The 18,797-nt window shown below is 39.6% G+C and overlaps 1 protein-coding gene and 1 non-coding gene across 2 annotated transcripts; both read left to right on the top strand.

The window, feature by feature from the left end:
• The first annotated feature begins 1,103 nt into the window (after positions 1–1,103).
• Positions 1,104–18,460, top strand: LOC149065011 (uncharacterized). Its single transcript, XM_089254269.1, has 6 exons — positions 1,104–1,602; positions 1,715–1,758; positions 4,338–4,528; positions 5,880–6,179; positions 9,838–9,930; positions 16,195–18,460. The coding sequence occupies exons 1-6, from the start codon at positions 1,107–1,109 to the stop codon at positions 17,078–17,080; spliced, it is 2,010 nt and encodes a 669-aa protein (XP_089110395.1). The 5' UTR covers positions 1,104–1,106; the 3' UTR covers positions 17,081–18,460.
• TRNAT-GGU (transfer RNA threonine (anticodon GGU)) lies at positions 10,283–10,356 on the top strand. The gene has a single exon. It is a non-coding gene; the product is annotated as a tRNA-Thr (tRNA).
• Positions 18,461–18,797: the final 337 nt, after the last annotated feature.

The following is an 18,797-nucleotide window of genomic DNA, read 5'->3' as shown; positions in this document are numbered from 1 at the left end:
CGAAATGTAAACATATTCAAGAAATCGAGTCTTTCTTAAAAGCTCAAGCCTCGTGTGCCAACAAGAACACGCGTGGCTCTTCTCTGCACCCCCTCAACAAAGTCTATATTCAATCAAAGTCACATGTGAAAACGCTTCAAGAGTTTACCATGTTGGACCCGATCGAATGCTTTCTGGAAATCAAGGTGAACAACATCGACGTTTTTGCCCTTACCCAAAGCCTGCATCTCGTGATAATAGAAGCAACGGTGGGCGGTCCTAAATATCATCTGGTCCTGGTGCTTTGCATGCCCATAATTTTTCTAGAAATTTTAGGACTTCCACATCGAGGACTTCATCACCCCATGACACACCCGTAAACTTGATATCACCTTTCTTATTAAAAACCGACGCGAAAAATGTATTGAAAGCACCACACAGGTCCACATTGCTTTTTACCTTAGACTCACTTATCAAGGGGGGGGGGCAACTGTCCTACACCATCCATTACTGACGTACCGGTAAAGTGATTTCGGGCCAGCACCAATAATTCAGTGTTATCTTCCAACCTTGATTCAATTTCCTTTTGAATTTCCTTAATCGCCTTCTTCAACGTCCTTTTTTTCATTAAATGATGACAGGTCACCTTTTTCCCTTTTGTATTCTCTAAATGCCCTTTTATTTTCAAGATAAAGATTAAACACTTTTTTCTGAAACAGAGGGGGCACGAAAAACAAACGCGCCTTTTTCGAACAAAGGGTATGACGTATAGTTTCACTGTAATTCATCGTAGTATAGTTGTAATGGGTGAACATGCATTCAGGTTTTCTTTTACCTATATCGTTAATACCAAACTTTGCTGCTGCGCAGGAGCTGGAATGTCTCGGAAGGTTTTTATCCCCCCCCCCTTCCCCGTTTCCCCAAATAATTCATGTTTAATATACGCCGTGCACCCCTGATACCCGTACACACGGGACGTAGTGTGAATCAAGGTCATGATGATAGGGGTTGGTTAGAAATATGCTAATAAGTTTACAAAAACTAAATATGAAACCAGTTTTTGAAATAAAATTTTCTCGATTATATAAAATTCTTTTTCTTTTGTGATATCCGTATAGGTGTACAATATGGCACCCCCTAAATGGGCATTCGAACCCGTTCTGTACGAGTCCCCTCCGGACGAAGAACTTGTATGTTCGATCTGCTTGCGTGTGTTTAACGAACCACTCATGACCCCCTGTAGACACGTCTTCTGCAAGAACTGTATACTCACCTGGACGCGGGCACGCTCGTCCAGTTGTCCGGTCTGCCGTTCCGGAATCACTTGGGAGGAGCTAAGCCTAGTGCCGCACATTCTCAGCAACATGATCATGAAGAACGTCATCCGGTGCCACAACTGGGATTCTGGATGCACGGAAACGTTCCAAGTGTCCTCGGCTGAAGCTCACCGGAAGCAATGCGAGTACCAGAAGGTTCGATGTCCACGCCGTTGCGGGGCACCGAAGATGATGCGCAGGGACGTCGGCGTGCACTTGTCTACGACATGCCCTTCCGCTCCAAGAACGCACCATGTTTATCGTATTGTTGATCCATGTGGTACAACTGGACACACTTTTTATTTGCGTGAGTTGAGTTTATAACATTCCCACTCCGCCATTATTTTAATTTAACTTTTTTCCATTAATGTTGGATTTTGTTAACTCTCTCCTAATTGACTTTCCTGATTTCTTTCCAGATCCTGTGTCCGAATCTAATGCTGCCCGTCATGTTCCTCTCACGGTAAATAACACAGGCTTTTGTAATTTTGAACCGCAACCCTTTAGCTGCGGGAATAGTCTCAGAGATATACAAATACAAATACAAATACAACGCCACAACAGGCAAACCGCCCAACGAGGTGGCTGTACTTAAGAACATCATGGATCCCGAGCCCTTTTTTACCCTACCTACGAGCCCTACCTACTACTGCTACACCACACATGCACCCCGCCCACAACCCCCCGCGGAACCCCCCAACGAATCGGTACATGCGGGAATGTGTGTGTACGTGTAGTGAAACCTGACGTGAAGTTTGTTCCTGTGTAATGCTTGTTATGTGTCGTGCTGCCATCTGCCACCAGTTTTTTTCTAACTATGAGTGAAGTGTTATGATTGAATGATTTATCGTTGTAGGACTGTTGCTCTCTGTGGCGAGACTTTTTAACGGGGAGATCGGCTCGCATTTGCGCCTTGAAGTTGGAAACCACAGAAAACCAACTTCAACCGACCACCACTGTGGGGTTCGAACCCGGATCCTCGCATCGCGAGTCCGTCACTATAATATATGCTTCTCTCTTTCTGCGGGAGCGAAAAAAAAGAATATTCAGAATAGTATTTTCTTTGTTAAAATGCGAGCATCTTTCACGAAAATACATACAAGCATTTGAAATAAAAGGAGAAATATTTTACAAAACTTATACAAAACTCAGAAATATTTTACAAAATCTAATACAAGGGTTGATTTAAAACTTTTCTTTCTAATTTAATTTATTTTGTTCCCTTAAAAGCTCTAAATTTTGACTAGGTATTACGAGTACAAGCATAGAGTTTACATAGTCAAGTGAATTTCAGAACAATTCATCAAGTATTTTTCCAGAAATTCGAAAAAATCTCTGAACTTCCAAAGTGCTCATTAACTAAGCTATACAGGGTGGATACTGTCGACTGCCTAATGATTACATACATGATTCCTCTTGAAAAACTAACATGGAAAACTGTTTTCAGTTTATTGATTTCATCAATTATTATGGAGTTTTTACGTATTAAAAATTCATGACGTCACTTTGGAATCCTTCCAAATCCACCGAAGGTGCACCAAACGCATAACTTGGTGTTTTTAAGCTGATAGCAATGCTATAACCTTGTGAGCAATCAAGAAAGCTAAAGCTGTGCCAACTAGTTTTTCCCCTTGTGTTTTCCTTTAAAAAATTTGACTTAAAGGAAAGAAAATTACCACACTTTGGCAAAAAAGTATTGATTTCGGGAAACAATTTCTCTTCGGCTGAGAGAGATTAACAATATTTCGAGATCAAATAGAAACAATTTCTCCAATAAATCTCGCTTGGCTACGAGTTATTTTGCATATCTGGTGATAAATTTACCTATATAGTGGGACGAAGGTAACACGTAATAACAAGGTTAACATCACTCTACGCGAAGAGGAAAAAGCACCAGTCGTGAAAGAAAATAACCAAACTTGGCTTCTAACGGGATTAAATATTTCAGTTTATTTCCAATTAGCGGCAACCCGAGGCATTGAGAAATTTTTTTGGTTTTTGGTGCGTAATTGACAGTTAGAAAAATGACCCATTACGAAATTTCAAAGCGTTTCAACTCCCCTAATATTCGCCCGATCCTAAAACGAAAAACTAACTTTTCTATACTAGTTTTTCACAAGGAATCACGTGTATAGTTGTTGGGTGGTCGATAGTATTTACCCTGTATAGTGTGTATCTGCATACTTTGCATACTTACTCTCGAAAATCATAGTACCAGATCTCATCGCGTAGATTCCCCTATGGACATGTGCCCTTTCCCCCGGGTCATGGCCGGATGGGCTAGCACCTCCTAGAAGGCCTCCGCACTCTACTTGTAACGTCAGTAAGTAGTCCATTTTCCCTCAGAATATTCAGGGGGGAAAATTCCCTGCTTGTGCCAATATCCAGACCAGACCAGAATGGAATTTTTAGCCGATTCCCATCCTTTTAGGGACGACTGTCGGCATACGGACTGGCCAAGAAGGCCTATGAAGAATGGAAAATGAAGAAAAGATTTCGAACTAAAAAGAGAGAAAGACTTCAGTATCATCATTGTGACGAAAAGAAATGATCGGGCTCAGAATTTGCGATTTCTATACCCCAAATCCAATCACTATGCGGTATTTGTGAGCCAATCAGGAATATTCTACGCCAAAATAAGAAGAAACGAAATAGGATGCTGTATTTCAAAATGCGGCAAACTTGCTAGGTAGTCTGAATGACGTTTATGGCAAACAGTGCAGAGGCCTTCTATCTCTTGGAGGTGCTGGATGGGCCCCCTTCTTTGATTTGGTTTTATGGGATTTAGTTTCATGGATTGAAATTTTTTTTTCTTTTCTGCCCTTAAAAATAGGACGTCGTTTTGTCGGGTCCGATTAGGTTAAACGCAGTATCGCAAGAGGTATTACGGGTTGATCGTAAAAGATGGCTGCCTGCAGAAGCAGTATACGAGCGATGACAAACTGTTTCCCAAGATGAAAACGAAATTGTTTTAGAATTTTAACATGAATTCATTTGCATGCTGCCCGCAATGATCTTAACTCTTCCATATTTTTCGTTTAGGGTCCCACATTGCCATCGGCTGGTCCTACGGAACATATCACACCCGGGCCAGACGCTCCTGGTCCCTCGAGATCCCATCCGAGTGCGATAAACTTCGGCGGCACTATCTATTCTCCAACGATCAGAATTTCAACAAATTCTGCTGTTGGTACAGTAATCCAGAGTATTGAGTATGGGGGATCTATCGACAGGTATGATTTTACTCAAGATTTTTTCTCGAAAATTTGCACATAAATTACCGTGATTTCACACAAGGCCACAACTATGGTCCAAACACCCGTGCTCACTAAAACATCAATAATCGAAATGCTAACAACATCTAATGAACTGTTTAAGCACGAAAGCAATAGTGTGATGTGGAGATGTGGTTAGGATGCCCCTCTCCGATACTTTTCCACGAATCAGCTGTTAGTTGGGGGTTATGTTTTCACGTTATCTTGTCAGCTGCAAACTTTCTCGGCTACAAGTTGCTACAGCAAGCTATTCTGAGCTATTAATGTTCTATATTACAGGTAATTTAGCATTTACATATGTTTAATAAACATGTTTACTGTTGCATGCGTATAAAAATAATTATAGGAAAAGTAATAGAAAATTGTACTTTGCTCTCAACTATGGTTCAACTATTTTTATGGACCACAATCTGTCTCCCGCAGCTTCGCTCGCGTGGGTTTGGTAACCTAAAATTTACTCGTCGATGATTCCTCCCATGTAACATTTGAACCCCTCATGATTCCCCTTGGGGGGGATGAATTTTCAGAAATCCCGTCTTAGTGGGTATTTACATTATAAAATGCAATATTGACTAAATTTCTTATGTATGGCTTCAGCGATTTCGGTTCAGTGATGATTGCTCCATGTAATTTTTGAACCTTCCCCCCCAGGGGGGGGGGCTGAATTTTGGAAAATCCCTTCTCAGTGAATCCCTACATTACAATACAAAAATACTGACCAAATTAATACGACCCTCTCCCCAATTCTACGCCCTTTTGACCTTAGCGGTCGGATTTCAAAAAACCCTCTCATAGTCATGAAACGAAACTTCTAACCAAATTTCATGATGAGCTGCAGCGGTTGTGGCTTGGCATGATTTCACTATGAAACCCCCTATTTGACCCCCCTTAGGGGACGAATTTAGAATAACCCCTTCTTCCTCGTCTTCTAGCAAAGAAGATGGATATATGAAACCGTTGAAGTAGATCCATCTACTACCAATCCACCTCCTCCATCCATCTACATCCATCTACTATCAATACGAACCATAGTCAACTATGGTTCGTAAGCGATTTATAGCATGGACTTTAATTTTTTTTTAAATTCATATTTTAACTACATAAGGAATAAAAAAAATGTTTAATATCGATGCTTGATCTTTCTACAGGCAATATCAGCCAAAAAAAATTTTTTTAATAGCTTGAATACAGAAGTTTCGATGATTAATCTAGAAAATTGTGCTATTTTGACCGTAATTGTGTGAAATTGCGGTATTTTTGAGGTTTTGTGTTTTCATTGGAATCAAAATCCACTTTGTTCTGTCTCCAGGTCTGCTAACGACGTCGCGTCCAGCTCTGGCAATGCTTCTCCTGGAGCTACAGCCAACTCCCCGCAGTACCCAAGCCGATCGTTGCTCCAGCGTGTCGCTTGCAGCTGTCAAAGTCGTATGTTGTATCTCCGTGGTACTCAGAGCGTTACGGCAAGCATCAGCTGCTCGTCATCCCGATCTACTCAGATGGAATTTAGAGTCGCAGAGGTTTCTGACGACCTCACGTCGAGTTCTTCCTCTGAATCTCTGAATGCAGGTCCCACGAACACGACACACATCCAAGACAGTAGTTCTGCTAGGTGAGCACAAAACGAACCACAAATTCTCTATCGAGTCGGACATCGGAGTCCCCTTTTTCGTCTTGAGACCTCTTTTAACCATATATTCCTCTCATGGAACCTCGTATTGAGTGATATCCCCCTTTCCCCCATTTTCTGCTTCTATACAATTGATTTTTATTCCCTAAATTTATTGTGAACAAAAATTTTATAAATAAGGTAGATCTCTGGACCCCTGGGCAAGAGTTCAATGAGTTTCCCTCTTAGGGGAAAAAGTATATGCAAGACCGTCACAAAATCATGTCATCATCATCAACCATTTTCTACCCACTGCTGGATAAAGGTCTACTCTAAATTTTTCCATTTCACTCTGTCTGATGCTTTTGATATCCAGTTGACTACAGCTACTTTTTTGGATCTCATCGATCCATCTTGCGTTTGGATTCCTTCTCGGACGTTTAACACCACTGGGGTACCAATCCATAATACTTCTGGTCCATCTGTCTGTCTTCTTGCAACATTTCCAGCCCGTTTCCATTTTAAACGTTTAGTTCTTTTTATGAAATCATATACCTTTGTGTGGCTTCTTATCCAAGTGATTCGTTCTCTGTCTCTCCTTGTTTGCTAAGATCTTTAGCATACATAAAGTGTTTCCTAACATGCATCTTTCTTCATTCTCCTTCATGTTGTCTGTAGCTTTTGTATCGTGTTGCTTGTGAGTGTCCATGTTTCAGCTCCGTAAGTCAGTGCTGGTAGCACACACTGGTTAGACATTTTTCGTTTCAGGCATAATGGCATGTTGCTCTTCAGAATTACAGATTTTGCCGAATGTTTACTTCATTAATGATTCCGTTGTCCATGGTGATTTCTTGTCCCAGGTGTACATAGCTTTCCACTTCTTCGATCTCTGTATTGTGGAACAAGATCTTTTTCAAAGCAAAAGAGTTGAACATAACTTTAGTCTTTTGTAGGTTTATTTTCAAACCCACCTAAATATTTGCCTTCGCCAGTTCTTGTAAAATTTCTTCTAGTTCGACTGGATTAATACTGATAATAATAATGTTGTCGGCAAAACGCAAATTATTGAGAAATTCTACATTTATTTTTAATCCTTTCTCATCCGAATCCAATTTTCTAAATACTTCTTCTAAAGCAGCGGTAAAGAGCTTTGGTGAAATAATATCACCCCGTCTGACTCCTTTTCCTTTCCTTTTTATCCAAATGAATGATTGCAGTTGCTTTGTCATATATTTTCTTAATGACATTGATGCAAGTATTTTCTACCTCAATTATATCTAGAGCTATAATACAACAGATGTGAAGACAGAGTCAAACTCTCTCCCAAAATCAATGAAGGCCATATACAATGGTAATTTGTATTCCTTGTGTCTCTCTATGAGCTCCCTGATTGTTTGGATGTGATCCATTGTACTCAATCCACTTCGAAAACCTGCCTGTTCTTTTGGTCGGGCTTCGTCCAATGTGGTTTCAAGCCTACATGTCAGCACTTTGGTGAAGATTTTATACATTACTGATAGGAGACTGATTGGTCGATAATTCTTGATATCCTCTTTTTCGAACTTTTTGTAAAGAAGAACCATCTTTATGTTATTCCAATCTTACGGCACATCGGATTTTGAGAGACAATTTATAAACAAAGCAGCTAACATGGCACATTCTTCTCCTGATTCTTTAACAATGTCTATTCAAATCCCATCTTCACCAGGGCATTTCCCTTTCTTCATACATCTTATAGCCTTGTGGACTTCTTCTTTCAGCACAGGTGCTGCTACTTGTACAAATATTCCGCTCCATTTTCTTTTCTTCCTGCTTCCTTTCCTCTGTTCTGATCTCGTATAGAGAAGTGCTTCCCAAAGTGGGCAGTATTGCCCCCGGTGGGTTATGGAATGGTTCGGGGGGCGATAAAAGCTACGGTTATAATATAGGAGTCTATGCGCTAGTTTGAGTTGAGGGGCGATGAGAGAAAAACATTTCTGAAGAAGGGGGCGATGGGACACAAAAATGTTTGTAAAACTATGGTGTAAAGTATTATAAAATTGCCCAACAAAACTAATATATTTTTTTTCAAATCAAATCAAATCTGTTGTTATCATATAACAGTACAAAAAAAATGACCGATTCTGGTAAATGCTAGTAAAAATTAGAATGGAAAACAGAATAGTCAATTTAAAAAATTCAAATCATTCAAATTAAAATAAAAATTCATAGCAACAGAGGAGTGCAATTTAAAAACAGTTCTACATGCTGTATCTAAAGAGTTTTAATCATCGAAGTTTTTCCTCAGAATAGCTTGTTGTTTGTGCACAGACTTGAATAATCTGTATCCGGCATCTGCTTGATACATATTTACGTAACCAACTTTGCAACTCTGTCATACGTGCTATTTAAGTCTCAACGATGTTATTTTCCACGTTTTATGGAAAAGAGAAACCCTACTCCACTAGTTCTTCCATTACCTGTTCCTCTGTAGAAAATACATATCCCCTGGCAAGTTCAATTTTCTCCTTTTCTTCTTACTTCACAGATGCCTAAGATGTCCCAATTTATCCTTTTTTTTTTCTTTCTTCTTCCAACTCCTGCAAACGATTTTCTGATGAAAGGGATCGTTCGTTATACGTGGCCAAGGTCATTACATTATCTTATGGCAGCCTGGTTCAACACAGTGATTCTTAGCACCCTCAGCCTTTGTATCTTGCTGGTCGCTGCCGTAACCAGGGACACTCTGAGGGCCTTAGTTTATAGACAGACCTCATGATTCTTTTTAGAGTGTTTATGACCGTAATCGTCCACGCTGGCCAGTGTGAGTTAGAGGAAGCCCATCCACATCCGTTCTGTTAAACATGGCTATTTACGGGCTGCACCACGAGAAGGTTGCGATTGGACCTCAAGCCTCTGCTCCTAGTCAATTCTTCAAGTCCTCCTAATGAAGCAATTAAAGAGTCCTCTCCTAGTTAACAGGTAAAGACTAGTCAACAGCCTCAAACATCATGTATCGGTATATATATATTCATATATTTCCCCTCGAACGCATGGGCTTTAATCCCAGTCCCCATATCGACATGAGCAACCCTCGAGCCATTCTTAAGAAGGCCCTGGTTCTATCGACAGTTTTGCTGGATTCTGAAAGTTGTCTTACGTTCCACTGCCATATTTCAGAGCTTTATGTTTTCGCAGATCTCCGTGGCCGCGCTAACCACCCCTCTTGACTCCCTTCCTCCTGATTTTCACACGACACAACTGTCTATCGCCATTGGCAATTTACTATCAAATGATTTGTGCCGGAAGTGCGCATGCGTGCCTAACAATCTGAGTGTGTATTTAGTGTTGTGCACGAATTTTTTAGTACTGCCATGTATTTTTCAAATTATGAGGGAAGTTTAATGATTGAATATTTGTACCGTTGTAAGCTAAGTAATATGTTTATAATAACATACAACATTTGTGCCCTGTTATTGCTCTCTGTGGCGAGACTTTTTAAGGGGAGATCGGCAGTTGAGAACTGCTGCCTTAATCAACATAAGTTCCGTCTAATTCACGAATCGTCCTTAATTATGGGTATTTATTGTTTTTCCCAGCTGTTTTGTTTCTGGCCGTCTATTAACTTGCATATCACATTTTACTCTCTCTATATATAACTTTTCTCCTTTTTTACTTTTAGTACCTCTCCTTTGAATACCCTCAGCGATGCATCTGGAGTGACTACGGCGAGTACTTCATCAGCTTTCAGAATACCGCCTGTACGGTTACCTCCGTGAGTATACCTATATACGCATGTTTCTTACTGTCTTGTTAACCCAGCAGCGCGCCTGTCACAAAGTTTAAAATGCGAGTGAGTGTCATGATTACTAACAAACCAGTGTTGGTAAAAAAAAAACCGGTTTTTTGTTTTAAATAGTATTAACATTAAAAACAATTATAAAATTTCTGAAAAATCATTCAAACTTCTAATAATTAACTAAAATAAAATGTTTATTAATGGTAATTAACACTATTCCCATATTAATTAATAAATATTTCTTACATTTGAACAAAAACTGCAATTTAATTATTTTTTGCTTAACTCAATGTGTAAGGCAACTCAAATTTGGAAGGCAGATTCATGTGTCTCCAGTGGTGTAGATGGTAGCATGCTTGCCCGGTATGCAAGAGGGCCTGGGTTCGAGTCCCGGTGGAGACGTGATGACTTTTCTTTCCGAGCTCACCTCAGCATAATATCCGGAAAATAACTGTTTCCTTGTTAACTCAATGTGTTAGAAAATTCTTTTAATGTTATTATTAATCACATATATAGAGATGTTTTCTCCAGTTACTTTCAGTATGCTTAATTAGGAAGCTATTTTGCAAAAACTATATTAAAAATTAAGTGAATATAATGTATTTAATGAAGCATAAATAATGCAGATTAATTAGCAATGATTTACGATATACAGGGTGATTATAACTAAGGTTCTGATTTCAAAACACTGTAAAAAAAGAATTATTGTCACAATGAATTGAAAATTGACATGAATATTCCTGAAAAAATACAATTTTATTTGGTGAAGGGGAAAAAATACTTGAAAATTAATGACATCATCCAACATGTAGGGAATTTGCTCGCCGAATGGAAACCATAGCCAGCCATGGCAAAATGATAACTTAATTATAGCATTGCACGATTTCATAATTCATGGAAACATCACAAAAAGAGTGAAGTAGTTGAACAAGTAACTACAACTTAAGAAATGTTAAATATGCTGTCCACGGTGTTCTGGCTATGAGGTGAAAGCACAGAAATTCTTGTTCAACAACAGAATCAGAGTATGCCATGGTTATGATGTGGATGTGCTTGCAATTCAGCTTTATTAAATCAAACGCGCCCCCACGTTAATATTCCTGAGGAACTTCTAACATATAGGGGATGTGTTGGAGATTGCAATTCACCAAAGTTTGCAATCTGACCACTGTTTATGACATTTTGAGGTACCCCCCCCCCCCACAGCCAGAAGTTGCAAGGGTTAAGGTGCATCCTGTCAAAATGGGTCTTCAGCTTTGCTGGTATTGCAATATGTATCTTGATAGAAGTTCTGTCAACACACTGATGCTGTGGAAGTGCCGAAATGATGTGGTTTCACAAAATAGATTATACTGCTGGACAAGTACAGCATCATCTACTTGCACAATTTTCACTACTTGCACTTTTTTTTCCTTTTGCGAAAGAAACTTCCATTGCTTCAGGAGTATCCTCGTTGGGCATTTTGCCTGTTGTGGCGTTGTATTTGTATTTTTATTATCTATGCAAATTTTCAAGTCATTCTGACCAGTAGTTCTTATTGAATGGTTTTGGAATCGAAACTTCAAATTACAATCACCCTGTATATAGCTGATTATTTTTCATAAATCTGTTATTATTATACAGTAGAACCTTGATTAACTGGGCTTAACAGTGAGAAAGTATAAAAAAAAACCAACTATTGAATATTAAGACTGGGAGGTATACAGTAGGAGATGTAGCTACTTCTAAGAAAATGAAAATGTATGTGAGGTAATGTAACTACTAGTACACAAGTCTTTGTCCTTTATTGGATGTCCTTAGCTGATGTCTTTATTGGATTATAGGACCATCTGCCCCTAGCATGATGATGTCACTACTGTTTCTGCTTCTTTGTGAAGGGAAAAAGAAACCTGTGAGATAATACACCACTACATTTAGATGTGTAATGCAAGCCTTATTTACATGAATTTGCTAAAGATAGAGCATCAGAATGTAGCCAATGGTTAGAAAATGTTGTAAGAATGAGAAATTTCGGCTTTTGTATATAACTTTAAATAACTAAGAAACTTCATATGTGAAAAAAATATATATATACTGGCCACTTTTATGAGAGAGACTTTTTGAAAAAAACCACTTATAAAATCTTATGTCATTTAAAGATATGCCATCAGAATGTACCCCAAGGATATAAAATGTGGTAAAAATGAAAAAGTTTGGCTAATAATGAACCAATATGATATTTTTCAAGGAAAAAAAATGATATTTAGGCCAATTTTATTTGATTTTTTGAAAAAAAACCACTTGGTTAAAACCAAGCTTTAAACCAAATAGCCCTGTAAAACACTGCATCGCTTACTTTGGCGTTGCCTTTGAGAATTCCTTCGTCTGTTCCATTCTTGTGGCCAAAATGGCCATTTATCGCCACATTTCTCGTCCACGAGATATAGATCCAGCAAGTATTTCAGTACCAATATTTCGAGATGATTTTGAAAATCACGTGAAAACGTTTATTAGGTTTCTGGACACCAAAATCATTGTCCAATAATTATTGAAATGACACACGTTTTTTTTCTTTTAATACAAACAGGAAGGTCACAACAATCATATTGCCCAACGAGTGGCTAAAAGTAGAATTCCTTGAAAAATATGCAGGCCCAATATCACAAAAACAATGCAACCCAAAATATAAGAGCAATAATTACGAAAAAAATTATAATAACTGCCCATACAAAAATTTGTGGTTGTTTTGTGTAAGTGTGGATTGCTTCTCGAGATCGCCAATGGCGTCGATGAACATGGACGCACGTGTTGTTTCTCTGTTTAAAAACAGGTTGGATTATGTTTATCAAGCACTCCGCTCACGTGCCACAACCTGGATACGGCCATACGTAAAGTTACCAATGCCATAGTGTGTGAAATGTTAGGTTATATATAGCTTCTGGACGTATTTTTCGAGGAAAAATGCTCATTCGTGGAAGAAGGATAAACATCTCCAACAAAGAACTGCTCATTCGTGGAAGAAGGATAAACATCTCCAACAAAGAACTGCTCATTCGTGGAAGAAGGATAAACATCTCCAACAAAGAACTGCTCATTCGTGGAAGAAGGATAAACATCTCCAACAAAGAACTGCTCATTCGTGGAAGAAGGATAAACATCTCCAACAAAGAACTGCTCATTCGTGGAAGAAGGATAAACATCTCCAACAAAGAACTATGTAAATTCAGCAATTTCCACCGTCGCCACTGGTGTAAAAGAAACGCCAACTGTGCTAACTATCCCCTGGAAGGGAGTGAACAAGTCTGCGCAACGCTCCATTGTATCCCCTCAGTCTAAACAGGATTCGTCGTCGGCAAACGTCACCACCAACACCATGACTGGAGCTGATGATGATGATAATGATGATGCCCTCATTCATCGAAGTGACCAGAAAACGTCATGAAAGAAATTTACTCAAAGGCTATCGGGAAGAAAATTGTCTTTTGTCTGCAGGTGCGGTGGTCCCTAGGGATGTACTAATCTATCTGGGAAGATGCGAGAAAAGCACTTCAGCTGTTTCAGCTGACGATGTGAAGAACTGCACGAGTTCTGAAAATATTTTTGGTTAAGGATTATGAGTGTCCGAGCTCGGATGCGGCTCCATATGCATCTTTCAGGATATCTGTACCTCCTGATGTCGGTACAAAGTTACTGACAGACAGTTCTTTCTGGCCAATGAGTGTTGTGGTACGACGGTTCTACACTCCCTGCTCACAAATGTCCAAGCAAACCCGGAAACGCTAAATGTAAGGATTAATCAGACGGCGCAAATGAATGTATGCGCAATAAGTCCAATGGTAATAGCAGCTTTATAACACAGCTTTTGAAAGCATGGGGAAGCTCACACACGGGATTGAGAGGACGAGTCTATTTTATAAAGAAGGGAAGAGGGTCTGTTGAATCCCGTTCATAGTGTGGGCAGATGCCCGGTTTTTCACTATTTTTCTCCCTGCCCCGAACAAGGCTTTCTGTTTGTCCCGGTTTTTGCTTGCTCTATGAAATATAACCATTTTCACTTTTATCTACGTTAGACATTATGCTAGGAATTTATTATTTCACCGTAATATTTTTTTTCCATTTTAATATTTCATGTAACCAAAGGACGCCGAATCAGTTTTGAAACATTGTAGGCCCCGTTTAAATGGGAAATTTTGTGGTTTGAATGGGGATGTTTTGGTGAATATGAACCTGCTCGTATTTTTTTTTTCACTGTAGGCCCGTTTAGAAATGAATGAAATGAAAAATGAATTGAGTTTTGGAAAGAATTGATTCAAGGCCTGATTGCAGGCAGAAATTTCGAGGGCTTTGATTCTGAGATTATAGATGACCCAGACATTGCCCGACCTTTGCTCCCATGTATGGGATATAAACACGTTAGCTCGTAAGATTAGGATTATATCTTCTAGGGAAAAGCGTTTTCAGTATTAAAGTAATAATTTCAATCTGTTATGCACTTAAGCGTAAAGCACTGCTGAGAAAGTTCACACTGAAAATAATCGGAGTCTTTGAAACGAATTAATCAGTTTCACGTTGATTCCTATGGGAAATAAGAAACTCTTTCGTTTTCTGAACAATTCGGTTTACGAACGGACATCCGGAACGAATTAGTAAGTTCGTAAACACAGGGTCGACTGTTCTAGAAGCATAAACCCTACAACATGAGACTGAAGTCCCGTTCACATAATAAATAGTAAAAGCGCTTTTTCACCAATGATTGCTCTCCATTTCTTTCCTTACGAAGGAAAAAAGTCGTCAAGCGGGTGCTAGACCACCCAGTAAACCATACGTGTGCCTCGTCCATATTCCTCTGCGGAACCTCTAACGTATTGGTACATGTTGGAATGTGCGTGTACGTGTAGTTGAAACCTGACGAAGTTTTTTTCTGTGTAATGCTTGTTATGTGTAGTGTGATGCCATCTGCCACCAGTTTTTTCTAACTATGAGTGAAGTCCCAATACTACCGCAATATTTGCACATGTGAACGGGGCTTATGAGTACTTCAGTTATCGCTCCCCCCCCCCCCAGTAATTTATGAGTATATAATGTAACGCATGTCACCCTTCATGGCATATGCCCTTCATTCCCGGACTGGACGTCGTCTGGCAAACCATAGCTTCTATATTCTGATGTTTCACTCGTTTTTGCGCCTCTGTTCAGAAGTAATGTGATAATATTTTCGTAATACATTAATAGGTTGCAATTTAACGCTGTAATGCCACTAAATGACAGTTTTTAAAATGACCCGGTTATTATTCATGCATGTCCCGGTTTTTAACAACGATTTTTGGGATTTGTCCGGGATTTGCAGGCATCTCATCTCGTCACCATATTCTGCGTGCGCTGCCGGGTTAAATTTGTTTAGCTTATTTTAATTTAACCAAAGATTAGAGAATGTCTGATGTAGCGTCTATTACAGTGTTCTTTTCAACCGCTGGTCTGCGGACCGGTGCTAATCCGTAAGAATTTAGTGCTCGTTCACGGAATATTTCAACCAATTTGTTTAACCACTATATAATTTTAGATTTGTTGAATATTATGTCATCTGTGTATATTGGTTTTTATTTCTGTCTCAGCCGTCAGCAAGTCTACGAATTATTTCTCCCGTTTATGTTTTACCCCGGTCCGCCAATTATTTCTCCCTTTTAATATCATTTGGTTTATGTGGGTCCTCAAATTATTCCTTTCGGTTTTGCCAGTCCGCATGTGAATTGTTCCAGACTCTACCACGAAGCTGTGCTGGAAGAGATCTCGGCAACGGGATAAGTCCGGTGGCAGAGTTCTGGCGTTAATTCATTCAGTCAACTTATGGTTTTCTCCTTTATTTAGTTTTTAACGCTCCGCAAATTATTTTTCACAATAATTCATTTTCCGTCGGTCCGCAAAATATTTCTCCCATTCATTTAGTTTTTACCGGCCCGCCAATTATTTCCATCATTTTCGCTGGACAGCGTAACTACTCATGCTCAACTGCTTTCACTGGTCCGCAACTATAAAAAGGTTGAAGAACACTAGTGTATTAGAAATGATTCCTGAAGACGGTTGTTCCTGTAAGTTTGAATGAAGTCATTCCGTTCAAATGCAGAACAGTCACTAACTTACGACCTGTTTCATAATGCAATAAGAAAAAAAATGAATTCTGTATCTTTTGTATTTGAAAATAAATGTGAATGACAATTTTTAGCAGAAAAAGGCATGATTGATAACTCATAGTATCTCTTTCAGTCGGCCTGATAGAATTTGCATGAGGCCCCGTCCGTTTCCTCTCAGCGACACAGACGCCACGGACGGTGACGAAAGATCCTCGATTGGAACTACCGAGACTGATGAAGAATCTCATGCACGAACAGGGGATGAGCAACGACATGATGAAGTAGGAGAAATTGATCAGCAACGACCTTCTGAAAGAGGAGAAGGCGATCGGCCGCACCCTTCTCAAAGAGGAGGAGAAGGTGATCAAGAACGACCTCCAGAGAGAGAAGAAGAAGGTGATCAGCAACGACCTTTGGAAAGAGGAGGAGGAGGAGATCACCAACGACCTTCTGAGATGGGAGGTGATCAGCAACGACCTTCTGAAGGCGGACATCAGCAAAGAGGAAGAGAATATTACCGACTACACGAAGTAGGGTGGAGTCAGCAACGATCCGACGGAAGAAGAGGCCATCGACGACTCATTGATGGAAGTCAGCGACGGTTCGGAGAAGGTCAGCATCGACTTAGGCGAGATCAGCAACGGCATCAGAGGGGTGTAGGTCAGCAAGGGAATGAGAGAGGGGCAGATCAGCAAGGCCATCAGAGAGGGGCAGGTCAGCAAGGTCATCGGAGAGGAGCAGGTCAACAAGGGCATCAGAGAGGGGCAGGTCATCAATCGCGTCAAGAAAGCGTAGGTCAGCAATCGCATCAAGGAGGAGTAGGTCAGCTAGGGCATCAAGGAGGGGTAGGTTACCAATTGCGTCAGAGAGAAGTAGGTCAGCAAGAGCATCAAGGAGGGGTAGGTCAGCAAGGGCATCAAGGAGGGATAGGTCAGCAAGAGCATCAAGGAAGAGTAGTTCAACAATTGTTTCAAGAAGGGCCAGGTCAGCAAAGGCATCGAGAAGGATTAAGCCAGTGACGGCCAGAAAGAGGAGGGAGAGTTCAGTGAGATGAAGGAGGTCAGTGACACCAAGGATGGAAAGATCAGTGACATGGAGAAAGAGGGAGAGTTCAGTGAGATGAAGGAGGTCAGTGACACCAAGGATGAAAAGATCAGTGACACCAAGGATGAAAAGATCAGTGACATGGAGAAAGAGGGAGAGATCAACAATGATATACGTGTACAGACGTTCCGGAGGAGAGTTAAATGTTATGGTACTGAAAAAAAAAAACCTTCAGTACTGTATCAAGCATGAATAGTACAGTAGATACACACATAGTGAAAGGTGGAATTGTTGCATGTATCTTGTATCTTATGTAGGGTTGCCAGATGTCTCGTATATACGGGAGTGTCTTGTATTTCATGTAAATTTTCAGAATTACAGAAATATTCTCTGGGACTCAAAATTATACGGCATTTTAAAATTTTTCGTCTAGCAGACCTATTTTCAGGTTAATACGAACTCGTCAACTAATAAAGAAACCGTGTGAACACATCATATAGTTTTACATCTTCAATAACTTGATGAATATTAATTTTAGAATATGGACGTTTTGAGAGTTTTGCACGGATATTTCCCCACGAGTTTTCTAAATGTGTACTTGCTTCCTAAACATGTGCACACCTTCGTTGAGCTTAATTATTTCTAAATGTGTACTTGTCTCTAATGAGCTTGATGTTCTTAAGCATGCACTTGCCTTCGATGAAATCAATATTTTTTAAATGAGTACTCAACTCTCATGGCCTTAATTCTTCTTAAATGTGTGTTCACCTTCCATGAACTTAAACAAACGTTTCTGAATATTGCTCGCTTCTCATGAGCTTAACCTTTTGTAAATGTGTACTCGTCTCTGATGTGAGCTTTCCAAAACATTTTTCGCCCCTCATGAGCATCCTGAATATATACTCGTCTCCCATGAACCTAAACTTTTCTAGATGTGTACTAAACTGTCATGAGCTTTCTCAGTATGTACTCGTTTTTTTCTGAGCTTTCTGAATGTGTATTTGGTTCCCACGAGCTCAATCTTTTCCAAATGTATAGCCTACTTGGTTACCACGAGCCAATCTTTTGTAAATGTGTACTCGCCTCTCAGACATTTTCTCAATGTGCATTAGCTTCCCATGGCCTTTCTCATTATGCCCGAGCCCTCCCATGAGCTTTTTCAATATGCCCGAGCCTCCCATGAGCTTTTTCAATATGTCATTAATAGGTCATAAAAATCTAGGCGTTGATCATCACCTGTTCAAGATACGTCCGTATTTGTATTTTTGTAAGCTGGCAACCCTAACCTTGACTGTCATTTTTGTCAGTGTGAGTTGTTTTTTTTTAGGTGGTGGAATTAAAAATACTGCAGTTTGAAAATAAACGCACCTGTATCGGTTCCTGGCTTCGAGTCCTTTTATTATTTCTTTCATTTCAAAATTGAATATAATACAAGTATATATTCAGAGAAACTTGCGACATGGACACCGTTGAAACAACACAATTAAGGTAAATTAGCCATTGAACAGGTGCTGTCTTGGATGAAGAAATGATTGATTAAAAGGATTGAAAATAATTAATGACGTATCGATTATTGTCTTCGAATTCAAGAAATTGCCGTTGAAATCGCATGGGGAAAATTTCGTCACCCAACAATACGGACAGGATAAAAAAATGAACATTTTTACAGACAGTTTAATTGTACAACATCAC

The sequence above is a fragment of the Pholcus phalangioides genome, unplaced genomic scaffold, assembly GCF_987345545.1.
Source record: "Pholcus phalangioides strain wild (caught in Gottingen) unplaced genomic scaffold, Ppha-v1.0 ptg000041l_1, whole genome shotgun sequence".
In the NCBI taxonomy this organism is placed as follows: domain Eukaryota; kingdom Metazoa; phylum Arthropoda; class Arachnida; order Araneae; family Pholcidae; genus Pholcus; species Pholcus phalangioides.
The sequence above is the reverse complement of the archived record's forward strand: the minus strand, read 5'-3'. Positions and strand labels throughout refer to the sequence as shown.

Excerpts from the sequence above, each read along its gene's own strand:
- LOC149065011 (XM_089254269.1), top strand. The coding sequence starts at position 1,107 with ATGGCACCCCCTAAATGGGCATTCGAACCCGTTCTGTACGAGTCCCCT. Across the intron at positions 1,759-4,337 it reads CCCGTCATGTTCCTCTCACG|GGTCCCACATTGCCATCGGC; the intron begins GTAAATAACACA and ends TTTTTCGTTTAG. Across the intron at positions 6,180-9,837 it reads CAAGACAGTAGTTCTGCTAG|TACCTCTCCTTTGAATACCC; the intron begins GTGAGCACAAAA and ends TTTTACTTTTAG.